Below are 14,212 nucleotides of genomic sequence, written 5' to 3' on the forward strand. Positions count from 1 at the left end.
TTCTGCTTCTTAGCAGCTTCTTGGAGAGAGACCCGGGTCTCGTCACAGGCAGCCGTAGCACTAATAAAACCCTCTTTACTTTGGCAGGACCCAACACCACTCCAGCAGTGATAAATCCCAAACCAGAGGGCAATTTCTCCTTTTTTAACCAGCACAGGCGCCTTCAGAGAGATTAAACAGGCCTCGTGGAAACTGGACCCCCTCCAGCCTGGGAGTGCTGTGGACATGGAAGAAGTCCCCTCGCGTCACACCGACCCACGGGGTGCCCCTGCACAGGAGCCGAACCTGCCTGTGAAAAGCCGAGTGAATTACCATCCTTATTTCTTAGCTCAGCACTTTGTGGGTAGGCTTAAGGCATTTCCAGAGGATTTCCCTTCCCTTGCAGGTACTGCTCGTGTGAACTTTTGTTTTACCAGCCTGTTTCCAGCACTGTGGGATTTCTCTGCTCCCCTTCCCCAGCGCCTCAGCCAACCTGGCTGCTACCTCAAGGCCACCTGCGCCGGGCCAGGCTTGGCTGCCGTGGGTGACACAGCGTGTCCTCATGTCCTCACCCTCCCCGTGCCACAGCTGCGTCCTCCCAAATGACCTGCAAGCTGTCCCTGCACGGCACCAGCTGCTCTCAGCATCACGTCCCTGGGGGGACGCTACCGCAGCACCCCAGAATCAGGTTTCCACACAGCTCCTGGGGCAGTTAGCAATGGGAAGCAGCAAGCACCTCCCTGATCCTGTGCCAAGTCCAGGCATGGCCAGATCCTCCCAGGCTCATCCATCCTTCGTGACACCCCCACCTCCCTCCCCTAAAGCAGCTGCATGCCCTGTGCCCTGCTGCTGGGGAGCTCCCTGCATGGGGATTTGCTCAGAGCGGCAGGATTTATCACCCCCCATGTAGGATTTATCCCTTTTTCATTCATCCCCTGCGACCAGAGCACTGCATTGCCACCACCTCCCCTTGTCACACAGTCCCAATGGTCCCCACACACCCCTGCCACACTTGCTTTAGGTTTTTGCCCAGGCCCGCGGGAGCGAACCCGCAACCCAGCTGCAGCGAGTCCCCACTGCAAAGGTCTCTGGGGGTGATGCTGGGGAGGGTCGGGCCGAGCATCCCCTCCGGATGGCCAGGAAAGCCGCTCGGCCCAGGAGATGCCCTTCTCCAGCGGAGCGCTACCAGGATGCTCCAAGCAGGAGGTGACGTCCCCGGGGGGGGGGGGGGGACACGAGGAAAAGGGGTGAGACACGGAGGAGCTCTCCTGCGTGGAGCATGTTTGGGGGTAAGGGAGGGGGCTGCAGGTTGACCTTGCCATCCCCTAACCCCCCCCCTGCCCACCCTTAGCCCATGGGTGCCCCCCCCGGCCCTCCCCTCCTCCCGCAAGCCCAGCGCCGAGGAAGCCGAGCCGGAGGCAGTGCGGAGCCGGATATGCAGCGACTCCCCGCATCCCTCCTTGTGAGTATCCCTCGCTCCTCCTGATGCCTTCGGAGGAGCCGGATGGACGGACGGACGGGCAGCCGGAGGTGGACTAGTCTTCCTCTTCCCACATCCCCTTCCCCATCCTCTGTCTTCATCCCCTTCTCCTCCTCCTCCTCTCCGGCTACGATATTCTCCTCTCCAAAAAAAAAAAAAAAAGGGGGGGGAGGGGGGGAACCTGCTGGCAGGTGGAGGGAATCGAGAAATGCAATCCCATCTGGAATCCCGCAGAGACGAGGACTCAGCCAAAAAAAAAAAAAAAATCCCCCCAAAAAATAAAACCCCCAGGAGGGAGGGAGGGAAGGAGGGAGGGAGGGCGAGGGGCCGGGCTGCTCTGCCGCACCGGAGCCCCGCTCCCGGCATGGGACAGAAAGCAGAAGGCCCCGACAGACCGACCGACAGGCGGGCGGGGAGGGCTGCGGGGTGTGCAGCTGGCAACTCCCCCGGAGCCCCCCCGGCTCCTCCCAAGTGTTTCTTTCCGCTTTTATTTGTTTCCTTTTTTTTTTTTTTTTAATGTATTCCCCCACTCGTGACTCGGGCGCGGGTCACTCAGGACAGCGAGCAGCGGAGGGGAAGGGGGAGGACGAGGGAGAGGGGGAGGGATGCTGCCCGCCGCTGCCCGCTGCTCTGCCCCCGCCGCGGGGCCGGGGCCGGCGGCAGCTCCGCGCCGAGGCGGTGGCTCCGTGGTCCCCGGGCGTAGCGGTGCTCCCTCCTCCCCCTCCCGCCTGCCCTCCTCTCCTCCCTCTCTCCTCTGCCCACTCCCTCACTCCTCTCCCCGCTCTCTCCTCTGTCTCCCGGTCCCTCTCTCTCTCCTGCCTTCTCCCCACGTCTCCCCTTTTCCTCTCCTTTTATCCCTTTTTCTTCTCCCCTTCCCCCTGCCTCTCCATCCCCTCACCCCCATTTTTCACGGGGGGGGCTTTTGCTTTGCCAGGGCAGAGCGCGGTGACGCCGCGGCAGCCACCACGGAGAGGACACAGGACCCCCCCCTGGGCCCACCGTGCCCCTTTGAGGGGGTGGCCTGGACCCCGAGACCCCCCCAGGGCCCCCCGCAGGGCTGCTTCGCCTGCATCGCCAAGCCCCCGGCTCTCCGGCAAGCTTCGCCCGTCCTGTCTCCTTCTTCTGCCGTTTATCTCATGGAGAGCAAGAGCTGCAAAGGGGACAGCCTGCGGCCGGCGGTCCCGTGCAAGCACTCGGTGGAGAAGAAGACGATGACCAACCCCACCACCGTCATCGAAATCTACCCCGACACCACCGAGGTGAACGACTATTATCTCTGGTCCATCTTCAACTTCGTATACCTCAACTTCTGCTGCCTCGGCTTCATCGCCTTGGCCTATTCGCTGAAAGTGAGTATGGAGCGCGAGGCGCAGGGTAAGGGGTGGCCGGAGAGGGGGGAGCGTTCGAGGGTCGCACCTGATGTCGATCGCATCTTTGCCACCCGAATGAGAGGTTGCAGCCGCTGGGGATGGGGATGGGGAGAGCCGAGGTGTGTTTTGGAGCTGGGGATGTTGCTTCAGGTGGGGAAGAGGCGCTTTGACTTGTTCCAGCACCCTCGGAGGCTCCTCTGTACCGCGGCGGCAGGGTGACAGGCAGGCACTGTGGGGCTGGCTGGGCTCACGCTGCGCCCACAGGCGCCCCGGCACTCGGACCCTTCTTTGGGATCCTGTCCGTTAGATTGTCAGGACAGGATCCAGCAGCATCGGATGGTCGGGCAGAAGCAGTAAGAAGCAGCTGGCCAGGATCAGTCGGCACCTGGCAAGTTGCAGGAGGGGAGAGGCTGCCAAGGTGCAGGGCAATCTTGCCTGTTTCCTTCTTGCCCTCTCCCTAATTAAAACACCAGAGCTGGTGGCCAGCGCACGCCCCCAGCCCCCCGAGCCCTGTAAATCCCACGGCAAGCCCTGGAGACCTGCCAGCAGTGTGGGAACGGGCCCCGGGTAGCCGAGGAGGTGGAAGAGAAGGCAGGAGGGCTTCACGCAGCGTTGGGCCCGGGGGGGAAATGGAGCTGTGGTGGTGGAGAGGACGATGGCGTGGGCACAGCCCATGATGGGGATGGGACCAGGTCACTCCCTGTAGCTGCAGGGGAGAGCAGCCCGGGGCAGGGATGGTGCCCAGCAAACAGGCAGCTGCTGGGAGAGGGGCCTGGGCTGCCCTCCCCTTCCCAGCCTGCCAGACACAAAACTAACTGAATGGATGTGCAGAGAGCCCGGGGCGGCTGGGTGGCCCCGGAGAGGAGCTAGTTGATTTGTTTTGGCAGGCAGCATTTAGAGGAAGGCCAGGACGCAGACAGGCTTCGTCACAGAAGCAGATCAATTAACCCAATCCAGCTCCCGCGAGCTGGACTGCAAGTGCCCAGCACTGCAAGGAGGCTGCTCCTGAGCCCGCCAGGGTCTCCATCAGAAAGGCTCGGTCAGAAAGACCTGTGCTCCAGGTTTGCCCAGCACTGGCACCATGGTGCCTGCCTCAGTTTCCCCTTCCCCGAGATGGGAGGTGAGCACCCATCCACCACCTGTGTAGCAGGCTTTGCTGCTGCCTGGGCAAGGCATTTAATAGCTTAAATCATGCCGGGGCTGAGCATCACCACAAGCAGGACTGACCCAAGGGCAAATCCAGGCAACAGCAGCCTAACATGAGTGGGGGGAGGGAGTCCCTTAACACCCCCTATTCTTTTAGCCAGTGTGGGAAGAAACTGGCTTCCTTCTTATTTTTTATGTTTGTGCTCATCTAAATTTGCCTTCAACAATCAGCATCTTTCCCGTGCAAGAGGCACAGTCACAGTGGGCTAAGAAAGGGTGTCATGTCACGGGGACATGGCAGTAGCTACAGTGGGTATCTGGGGAGATGTGGTCCCTCGGCTGCAGCCAGCAGTGGGGCAGGACAGTCTGAGGACCAGGCTGCCCCATCCTCAGGGGACAGGACGGAGTAGGGTCTGCCACCTACAAGGTTTTTAAAGGCTGGACCCTTCACTATCCTTGACACGATGTGGAAGGAACGGCAAAGCCCAGAAGTAGCCTGGAGCTAAAGCCTCATGCCAGGGCAGAGGTGCAGGCTCAGCATTTGGCTGCAAAGGTCTAGAGGACGTAAACTCCAGTGTGAAAAAAGCAGCAGTGGTGAGGGAAGACAAATGGGCAAATTTGCTCCAAATCAGGGAAAGGAAAATAGAAAATGACTGTCAAAAACCAGCCTTGGCTTTTGGACTGCAGAGGCGGTAGCTGATCGGATGTAACAGTGGTACCCAAAGAGACCTGGAGCTGAGAGGGTTGAAATAACCCTGCTCTGGTCTTGGAGTTCCCCGGTGGTTGTGACTCTGTGGCAGGAGGAAAACAAAATGTCCCTCAGAGGCACAGGACAGAGCTAGCAAGTGGTCCAAGGGATGGCGAGTGCCCTCGCGGGCTGCTGTTGGATGGGTGGTGGGAGGCCACGGGGATGCAGGGGCAGCAGCAGAAAGTCTGTCCTGGGGGACACAACTGGGATATTGGGAAAGACAGGATCCTTCCTCATTCACAGCTACTGCAGAGACCTTCACAACATCCCAGCCAGGCTGGATGTTAGGGTTATTTCTCCAGAAGCCTGTTGTTTTCATCTCTTTTACAGTCAACAAGGTTTTTCCCACAAGTTCAGAGAAAGCAGAAGCAAGAAACTCCCTGGGGACAGATGTCCCTTTAAACAGACTTCTCTTATTCCTCTGCAATTAAATGTAATGACAATTGAGCAGCAGATACTTAAGTCCCAGCCTTTCTAGGATGTCTGTGCTCTGACGAGTCCGAGCAAGGTGCTGTGGGAGGGAGAGGAAGGGAGCAGCACCTTCCCCTCCCTGAGCCTGTTCTGGGACCTCTGACGGCAGAGCCCTCGGCCAGTGGAGCACAGGCTTCCTGGCCGAAGGGCAATCAGTGCACCGATGGCATTAAACAGTTCCTGGGTTACAGCTTTTACATTTCCTTTAAATAACTGAAACATCTAGCAACCTCAGGAATCATTGTTCTCATTATCAGAAATAGCATTTTCTATACCCTGCCATAAATGTCATCTGTTTTTGCCAGATTCATACTGTTAATAAAGCAGTAGCTCCTTCGTGCTCCAAGTCCATGAGATGTTTCATTATATATCTTAGCACACCCTAGTATTTCCACCAGTTTCAGCAGCATAATGCCCACACTGGAAGCCAGATGTATGCTTAGGTACACTTGAATATTACCCTAAAGCTGTCTCCTTCCCCATGCCCACTTTCATTACTTTCAGCCACAGCGGGGAAGACAGTACCTCCATGTCTGCCTGGCTTTTTGCACATGAGCTTCTAGATTTCTTTCTGCAGGGAGATGCTATTTCATGGTGACTTCCATTTACTAAAAAGTGCCAAAACCCCACCCCAGAACCAAAGAATTTGTGCTCTTATTCAAAGAAACACATGAAGTCAGGTGAGGGCAGAGACTGTGACATCCAAGCCAAGTACTCTGTGTGACAGACATCCCAGCCAAGTGCTCTGAATAAGAGTGTGATGGCACGCCTTGTCTTTATTTACACCCGTAGCAGGCCAGATCCTCAGCAAATACAGCTTGCTGGGCTACAACGGAGTCGCACCGACTCACGTATCCCTCCGGGGGTTATTTCTAGCCTCTCAGGCTTCTCAAGGTCAGTGAGCAAGGCACTCACGTGTAACTGTAAGTGAGTGTTGGTGCTGGGGAAGAAGAGATAAACAGCAGGACCAGGGAAGGTAGAAACCCTAAAGTAACCTCAACCCCTGCCCAGCACAGATGTGAGGATCGCTCCAACAACAACGCTTGGGATTCAGTTGGTTTTGATCAGAAGAAGATGCTGTGGTCCAATATTCAGCAGCTCTCTCCCTCCCTCTTTCCCAGCTCGGAGCGGTGGTGACTGATGCATCAGCGCTGGGTGGTAGGAGATCTTGCTTCAGTCATTAGGAGATACATCTCCGGAGACCCCGGGGGGAGCCCAGTCCGTCCCAGTACCCATTACACCATGAGGCAGTAGATCAGAGGAGCTGGGATCTGAGACGAGACACGGTACAATGCCTTGTTGTGGCTGTACAGAGATGAAGATGGCAAGAAGTCCTGCTGGCTTTTTAAGCCCCACCAGCAGCCCACCGGGTTGCTCACAGAACTTTTCTGCCCCTTGAGGCCAATGAAACATGCAGTGTGATAGTCCCCCATGAGAGCTGAGCTCTCCTGCCTGCTCTCTGCCCAGCCCTTAGCAGGCAGCTCCGGGCATGGCTGTTTGCCTTCCCCTCTTGCCACTTGTTGATCTTCCCCATTACAAGTGGAAGCAGACCAGCACAAATCCATAGCTATTTATTAACCCTGAGAAGCAGGGAGGCTGCAGCGCCCAACCTCTCAGGAAGGCTCTCAGCTTGCTTTTCAGGAGGAGCAACGGCTTACGGAGGTGGGGCTGACAGCCCCATGACACCGGTGCCGGTGTGGTGGAGGTGTGCGGGCTGGAGAGCTCTTGACCAATTCACAGAGCAAATAATTCCAAGGATCCCCTCCAGAGGTCCTTATGTGTAGGGATACAGAGCTCTGCACAGAAATGGTTTTACAGACAACCAGCTGTGGGCTGCACGCTAAAAGCCAGGCTGCCTTAAATACAGCCTCATTAGGCTCGTTATCAACAAACCATTTGTCTCCTCCTGCAAGCTGAGGCAGCACTTTGTACTCAGGCAGCAAGTTTCCTGCTCCCAAAAATGAGAGGGGCAGAGCCCCAGAGCAGAGAGAGGGGAGGTGGCTGCTGGGGAAGAGACTGGGAAAGAGTGGGGTGGCAGGAAGCAAGGGGTGCGCTTGGAGAGGAAGCTGAAGGTAAACCCCAAGCGGAGGAAGGGCAGGGGATGGTGGTCAGAGGGAGGAGGGAAAGAACCCTTGGGCACCAGCATGCTGGAGGTGTTGGAGGACACATTGAGCTGGAGGTGTTGGAGGACACAGTGAGATGCAGATGTTGGAGGACACGTTGAGCTGCAGATGGTAGAGGATAAGGTGAGGCAGAGATGGTGGAGGACAAGGTGAGCTGGAGATGGTGGAGGACAAGGTGAGCAGCAGGGAGGTGACAGGAAAGCAGGGGTGGACAGAAAGGCCACCTCCACCTTTTGCTGGTGGGAGAAGAGAGGAGGAAGGTTTGCACACTAAAGCACAAATGCAGGCCGGGCATGGAAGAGGAAAGGACCCATCTAAGTTGCCAAGCTGGGCCAGAGGTGAGCTCTGCCTTGTCCAGGGTGGGATCTCCAAAGGGGCCTCCACACAGTGCTTTGGGGTGCCTGGGGAAACCCCACAGTCAGCAGATGTAATTATCCTTACACACCAGTCCTCTCAGCACAAAGCAGGGCCAAAAATCTCCATCTAATTTTAGGCAAGGTGAGAAGGGTCAAAGTGGTGATGAGAAAAGAGTCTGTGACTAAGGAAACACCACACCTGGGTCTTGGGGGTTTCAGCCCCGTGACATTGGGGACCATGTCCCATGCTTCACCTCTCCGGCTGCAGAAGGAAGCAGATTCCGGGGCTCCCAGAAGCTCATGCACCAGCTGCCAGCACATTATGGCAATGGTGGCCACAGCAGCTTGAAAATAGGAAAAGCTGAAGCTGGGCTGTGAGAAAGACACCGACATCTCCTTAAGGACAAAGTGGGGAGGCTGAAACATATATCTGCTCTCCAGGAGAGCTCCTCTTCCAGAGCCCGGCTCAGATGCCGCAGCAGGACGTTAAAGGGTGACATCTGGAAGCATCTGGGGGTGCAAGGCCAGGCAAGAGGAGGAGAGGCTGCCCTGGAGAGATGCGGGAGGCTGGGGCTGTGAGTGGTGTGGAAGGAGAAACGCCTTTCCATTGCACTTATGTGCCACAGGGGCCCTGGCACTTCTCCGGTGCTTAGAGGCTCCATTGCAATATAAATGATAATGGACAATAAGGGATCATTTGCACGAGGGTGACCACTGAAGCTGTAGGGTGTATGGGGAAATAATGAGGAGAGAAAGAGGACCAAGGACTTGGCAAGGATGAGGGATCCAGGCGACCAAGGCCAGAGTGGCTGGAGAAGAGCTGGGGGAGAGCTAGGGAAGGGAAAGGGCAGGGGGCTGCCAGAGACAGGGGATGCGAGCAGAGCTGCCTGTGTCCCAGGGGCTGGCAGGAGCGGGTGGGTGGAACTGGCCAGAGGGGCAGGGAGAGGAGGCAGCTGAGTGCCCTTTGGCAGGAATCAAAGGTGACTGTTGTACCATTGTTTGGGCCCAAACAACAGGAAAGATAAGAGATGGGATGGAAAAAAAAGAAACTGGGAGGAAATGGTGACAGTGGGGAGAGGGCAGCCCCGGGTCCCCCTTGCTAGAGATGCTCAGCAGCAGCAGGACTGGAGCAGGGCCAAAGGGAGAACCACAGGAAAGTCAAGGACAGGCGCTGCTGAAGAGTGCCGTGGGAAAGAGCTAAAGCGCCGTCACGAGTGTGAGCTGGTGTCAGGTGGGAGAGTCTGCTGGGAGCACTGGGGAGGGACAGGAGGAGCAGGAGGCGAGGAGGGGGAGAGAGCTCCTGGTGCCAAGAGGAACTGACCCCACAAAGGCAAAGCAAGTGACTCGGCTGCGGGAGGGTTGCAGAGCTCGGTGTGCCGGCCATGCCGGTCTGCTGGAGAAACCTCTGTCTGCCTGGCAAACACTGGCAGCAAACACCGGCTTGCCTGCGGCAGAGAACGACCTCTCCCAGCTGCGGCTGGGTGACAGTGGAGGAAGGGGCAAAAGGCTTTTGCTCTGCGCAGGGTTTGCCTCCAGCAGCTCTGCCGCTGCGAAGAGGAAAGCGCGTGAGAGCTTCAAAGAGCCTGCCGGGAGCCGTGGCTGGGATTTCTGGCCTGAATCCAGCGCCCCTGGGGCTCTGGCTGCAGGGACCTCCACGCTTCTCACCAGTGGGTGAGGAGGTGCCAGCTGCCCGGTGCTGCTGCGCCCAGGGGTTTTCAGGAGGATGCTAAACCTACCAAATAATTTCAAAGGTGAGTCATCCCGGACACGCAGGTGACACAAAAAGGCATACAGGCTCTCGGGCTGCTGGCTCGCTGCCTTCCCAGAGGTCATCTCTGCTGCTGGGAGCGCCAGCCGAGCGTGCCACAGAGCCACACACGGTCTGTGCCTGTCCTCTGTCCCCGCTCCCAGAAGGATGCCCTGAAGCTGCCGAGCGCTCAGCAGAGGGGAGATGGGTGGATGGCCCCGGCTCCAGCTGCAGGCTCCCAGGAGCAGGGTGCAACAGAGGCCGAGGACATGACACCACAGGATTTAATACCAGGAGGAAAACAGAGCTCTCATTCTTGCCCATGTGTCTGCCAGTGCCGGCTCCTGCCGGCCTCATGTCAGCAGCAGCCTCCCTACCCATGGTCCAGGATTAATGAAAAGCAGGAGATGCTTGTGCGGAGAGGTCCTCCCTGGTGTGACAGAGGAGGGGACATTGCTTGAGGGCCTGAGATGTGGCTTTGGAGGCCACATGAATGAGCATGGCTCAGTGGGAACGAAGGGTTCAGCAACCTTTCCCCATATCCAGCAACTTGCAGAAGGTTTTCAGGAGAGCCCCGTGGGTAAGCACTGCAGGAGGGAGAGAGAAAAAGTCACTAAGACATGGTCTGAATCCATTGGAGAGTCTTTTTGGAAAGTTCCTTGTTGACAAAAGCCTTGTAATATTTCCAGGTAGGACTCTGGGGCTGGTTCTCGCAGCCTGGCACCGACACCTCGTGTTCTGCCGGCAGGGCCTTGGCCAGGCTCGCGCCACCGGCAGCAGAGGCAGGTGGCAGAGGACACGCAGGCCCATGGGCTGCAACCCTTGGCCACAAAGCGGGCAGTGAAGCAGGCACTGCCACGCTGTGTTAGCCCCTGGATACCCGCTCAGATATGGGAAAGGGAAGTAAAGTCTCCTGGTCCTTTGGTCCCACATCCTTGTGGTTCCAGCTGCCTGGGTCTGCCGAGCGCTGGCTAAAGGGGCAGTGTGGGGACAGGGGCACTTCCCTGCTGGGAAGGGATGGAGCATGACCCCTCATCTGTTGGGCTCAAACTGCAGAGCTGCTGCTGGCGGGCAGTGCCATCAGCTGCTTGGCTGTGCCATCAGCTGCCTGATGATGCCATTGCTGCCTGGCGGTGCCATCGCTGCCTGCTCGTGGTATTTGCTGCCTGGTGATGCCATCTGCTGCCTGGTAGTGTCATGTGCTACCTGGTTGTGCCATCTACTGCCTCATAAGGCCATCCCTGCCTGCTAGTGGCATCCCGTGCCTGGCTCTGCCATCTGCTGCCTTGCAATGCCATCACTGCCTTGCAGTGCCGTGTGCTGCCTGGCAGTGCCATCTGCTGCCTGGTAATGCCATTCCTGCCTGGTAATGCCATCCCTGCCTGCTAGTGGCATTGCTGCCTGGCAGTGCCATCTGCTGACCGATAGTGTCATCCACTGCCTGGTAATGCCATCGCTGCCTGCTAGTGGCACTGCTGCCTGGCAGTGCCATCCTCTGCCTGCTGGTGCCATCTCTGCCCGGCAGTCTGGAGAAGGTGGGAACAGCTCAGTGATAGGGACATGCACAATCCTTACCCGCTGCAGAGCTGTCCCAAGACAAGCCCATGAAAGTCCCAGCCCGCAGGATAATGAAGAGAGCAGACCACGCTGTCAGGATTGAAAACTGCCAGTGGCAGAGACGCTACACGAGCCGCATAAGACCTGCAAAAGGAACTCATTAACCCAGGACTGCTTAATATGCTGGAGGCTCGTGTGCAGCCCTGGAGCTGCAGTAGGATGCCGTGCCAGGTTTTGCCCGCTCGGCCCCTCAGCGTAGACGGAGGCACGGGGATGCACACCGAAACCGCAGCCAGCCTTCTCGCTCGCCGGCCCGGTGGGCCAAAGCCCGGTGCTGCAGGGCCAAGGGGCTACAACACAGCAGGAAGGATGCGTTAGTGGCCATGACCTCAGTTCCCTTGTGTGCCCTCGGGCTCAAAACATCACTGCCCCACTCCAGGGGCAATGGGGACCAGATTTGTCTGGTTGGTAGCAGCAACAGGTCACTCTTCCAAGTCTTTTCCGCTCCCAGGGGTTTCCAGCGCACAGGTATTACAGTTCACAAGCTCCACCCGGAGCAGAGCCGGGGTGCAAACCTCACCTGGGGTGTTTTACGGCACCCCAAGCATTCACATGCAAAGAGGCAGCGCCCAGCCCTCACCCGCTATACAGGTACCCTGCAAGTGCACTGGGTTTTGTGGGTGTTGTGTGAAACAAATTACGTCTTTTAAACATCTCCCAATTATTTTATTTAATTATTTTGTTTGGTCTCAGGTCCGGGATAAGAAACTCCTCAATGACTTAAATGGAGCAGTTGAAGATGCCAAGACAGCCCGGCTTTTTAACATCACCAGCTCAGCCCTTGCCACCTTCTGTATCATCCTTATCTTCATCTTCCTGCGATACCCCCTCACTGACTACTAGAGTGAGGCCAACAGCAGCGGCTGCCGCCAAAATGCCTCTATGCCAGAAGTGTCTGCAGTTGTTTCTTGTAGCAAGGACGCAAAAAAAAAAAAACCACACTTCACCTTGATCGAAAAAAAAAAAAGCCAATTAAATTCATAAATAAAAATCAAATGAGTTTATCAGCCCAGCTGAGCATACCCTTCCTGCCCCCAAACAGTATGTGAACTGCTGTAGGAAAGGGTGTCACTCTTACACATGTACAGGGAGAAAAATAGACCAAGAAATATTTATTTTATGGCCAACAAGCCATGTGACAAGAGCGTGCCAAGCCCAGAGTGACGCACACCTAGTGACCAACAGATGAGCTCTGGGGAGCAGTGGGGTCCTGCCGAGCGGGTGGCACATGCAGTGATGGACGGGGACCACGGCAGGGCTGGCTCACAACATATCAGGTGTGTTCAGAACGCCCCACCACCCCCCGACATACAAAGGGTTCTTTTCCTTTTCCTCTCTTGAATTTCATCCACTGGTTCAAAAAACTCCCAACACCTGGAGAGCTGAGGGTGTTAGGAAATCCATGCTAGGGAGCCCCAAAGCCTCCAGAGAAACCCCAAAATGGTTAAAGGGCAGGTTTCTCCTCGGGATCTCCCAGCAATGCTGAGAAGGAAGGCACCTTCTGGAGAACTTGCCTAAGCCCCCTAAACCGAGTGCTACTGTATTTCTGTAAACAGTCAATAAAAGATACCTCTGATATCTGATGCTGCTGGGTTAATTCCTTCCTTAGGAGGGCTGCTGGCAAGAGAAAATGTTAATGTCACCAGCGGCTGCTTAGGAGAGATTTAAAGCAGGAGTGAGGGATGCTGCTGCAGGTCGGGGCCGCATGCAGCCGTGAAAGAGGGCACAGATCCAGATTTAAGAGCAGAGACCTCAGCAGCTCCCGTGATGGTTGATCAATGGCAAGCAGGCAAAGGCAGCCGAACGGGCAGGTCCCCCCTCCGCTGATAGGACCAACGTTGAAGATAGAAATAAATCACCGCAGTCTGAACCTGCTGCTACCGCAGCACTTCCCAGGGTCGTTACCAAGAGCCAGATTTCGGAGCCTTTGCTGCTGAACGAGGCAGGAGCTCGGAGTCCTTCCCGATAGCTGCCTGCAGCTGCCTGTGGTGCTGCAAATCAAGACGCCCTGACTTTGTGACGCCACACCACAAATGAATGGCAAGACCAGGACTAAAACACATCTTTTCAGCCCCTCTGACCCTTCATTTCATCTCACACATGCCACAGCTGCCTCATCTTTTCCCAGCTGTAAGATGACCTCGTGCCAAGAGAGACCAGTCGCTGTAGACCAGCCACGGAGCCAGGAGGAGGCAACAGTGTCCACCTTTGTGCCCACCATGAAAGCGAAGGTGCAGCAAGAGGTGGTGAATGCAGACAGGCCATCGTGGGATGCTTCATCCTCTGCTGAGTGCGTGGTTAAATCAACGTGCTGTCTCTGGGCTGTGCTCAGTGAGGGCTGTGCCATAGTGAGCTGTGGGGACAGGCCATGAGGATGCTTCCCTGAAAGCCTCATGAGGTATCACCTCCTTCCTGTCCAGGTCTCCATGCCTTAACCCTAGCCTGGTCTTCAGTTATGGGGGAAGCTACGGGCAGAAGGACCTGCAGTCCTACCTGCTCCCCACTCGCTGGGGGGCATTTCCACACCAGACCAGATCAGGGGTCTGTTTTGCCCTGCAGTTTCCGCTGGCAGTGCAGAGTACATGGCGCCCTGGGAAGTATCTCAGCCATGAACTGCTCTATGATCACTCCTTCAGAGGTCAAGACTCTTCCCAAACTCTCTTGGTTAATTCTTGCTCCCTTCCCTGAAGCAAGATCTGAGGGGTCATAGCCACTGACATTTTCATCCTAACATATCCAGTCCTTGTCCCTGGCAGAGGAAGGAGGTGGCCTATCACGATGTCAATGCCTCCCAAGAGGGTACAGCCAAAATGACTGTGTTGCCGCCACCCTGAGCTGGCACCTGATAATTGGAGCAAATGAAAGCCTGCTGGGATGGTGCTAGTTTAGGCAAGACCCAGACCGGCCACCCTGAAATCCTCTGAGGGCTAGGAGGAGAGCAGAGGTGAGATTGTGTCACTTTTTCCCTCCCCCTGTACCCGCACTGAGCTCATGTTGCCATTCCCAAGGTCTTGGCTCGATATCCTTTGCCACCTGGGTGCCTATCATACCTCTCAAGCTTTGCAGCCCAAACACAAGCCTGGCAGGATGGCCTTGGGGGTTAACTCACACAAAGCACTTTGTGCCCGGGGCTCAAAGTTGCAGATTTAGGTCACTGAGGGACCAAGGTGCCTGG

The 14,212-nt window shown here is 56.7% G+C and overlaps 1 protein-coding gene across 1 annotated transcript; it reads left to right on the forward strand.

The window, feature by feature from the left end:
- The first annotated feature begins 225 nt into the window (after positions 1-225).
- IFITM10 (interferon induced transmembrane protein 10) lies at positions 226-12,619 on the forward strand. The gene is made up of 6 exons (XM_074884487.1): positions 226-339; positions 460-519; positions 1,001-1,185; positions 1,331-1,441; positions 2,394-2,808; positions 11,731-12,619. The coding sequence occupies exons 1-6, from the start codon at positions 226-228 to the stop codon at positions 11,878-11,880; spliced, it is 1,035 nt and encodes a 344-aa protein (XP_074740588.1). The 3' UTR covers positions 11,881-12,619.
- Positions 12,620-14,212: the final 1,593 nt, after the last annotated feature.

The sequence above is a fragment of the Strix uralensis genome, chromosome 15 (genome assembly GCF_047716275.1).
Source record: "Strix uralensis isolate ZFMK-TIS-50842 chromosome 15, bStrUra1, whole genome shotgun sequence".
Taxonomy (NCBI): domain Eukaryota; kingdom Metazoa; phylum Chordata; class Aves; order Strigiformes; family Strigidae; genus Strix; species Strix uralensis.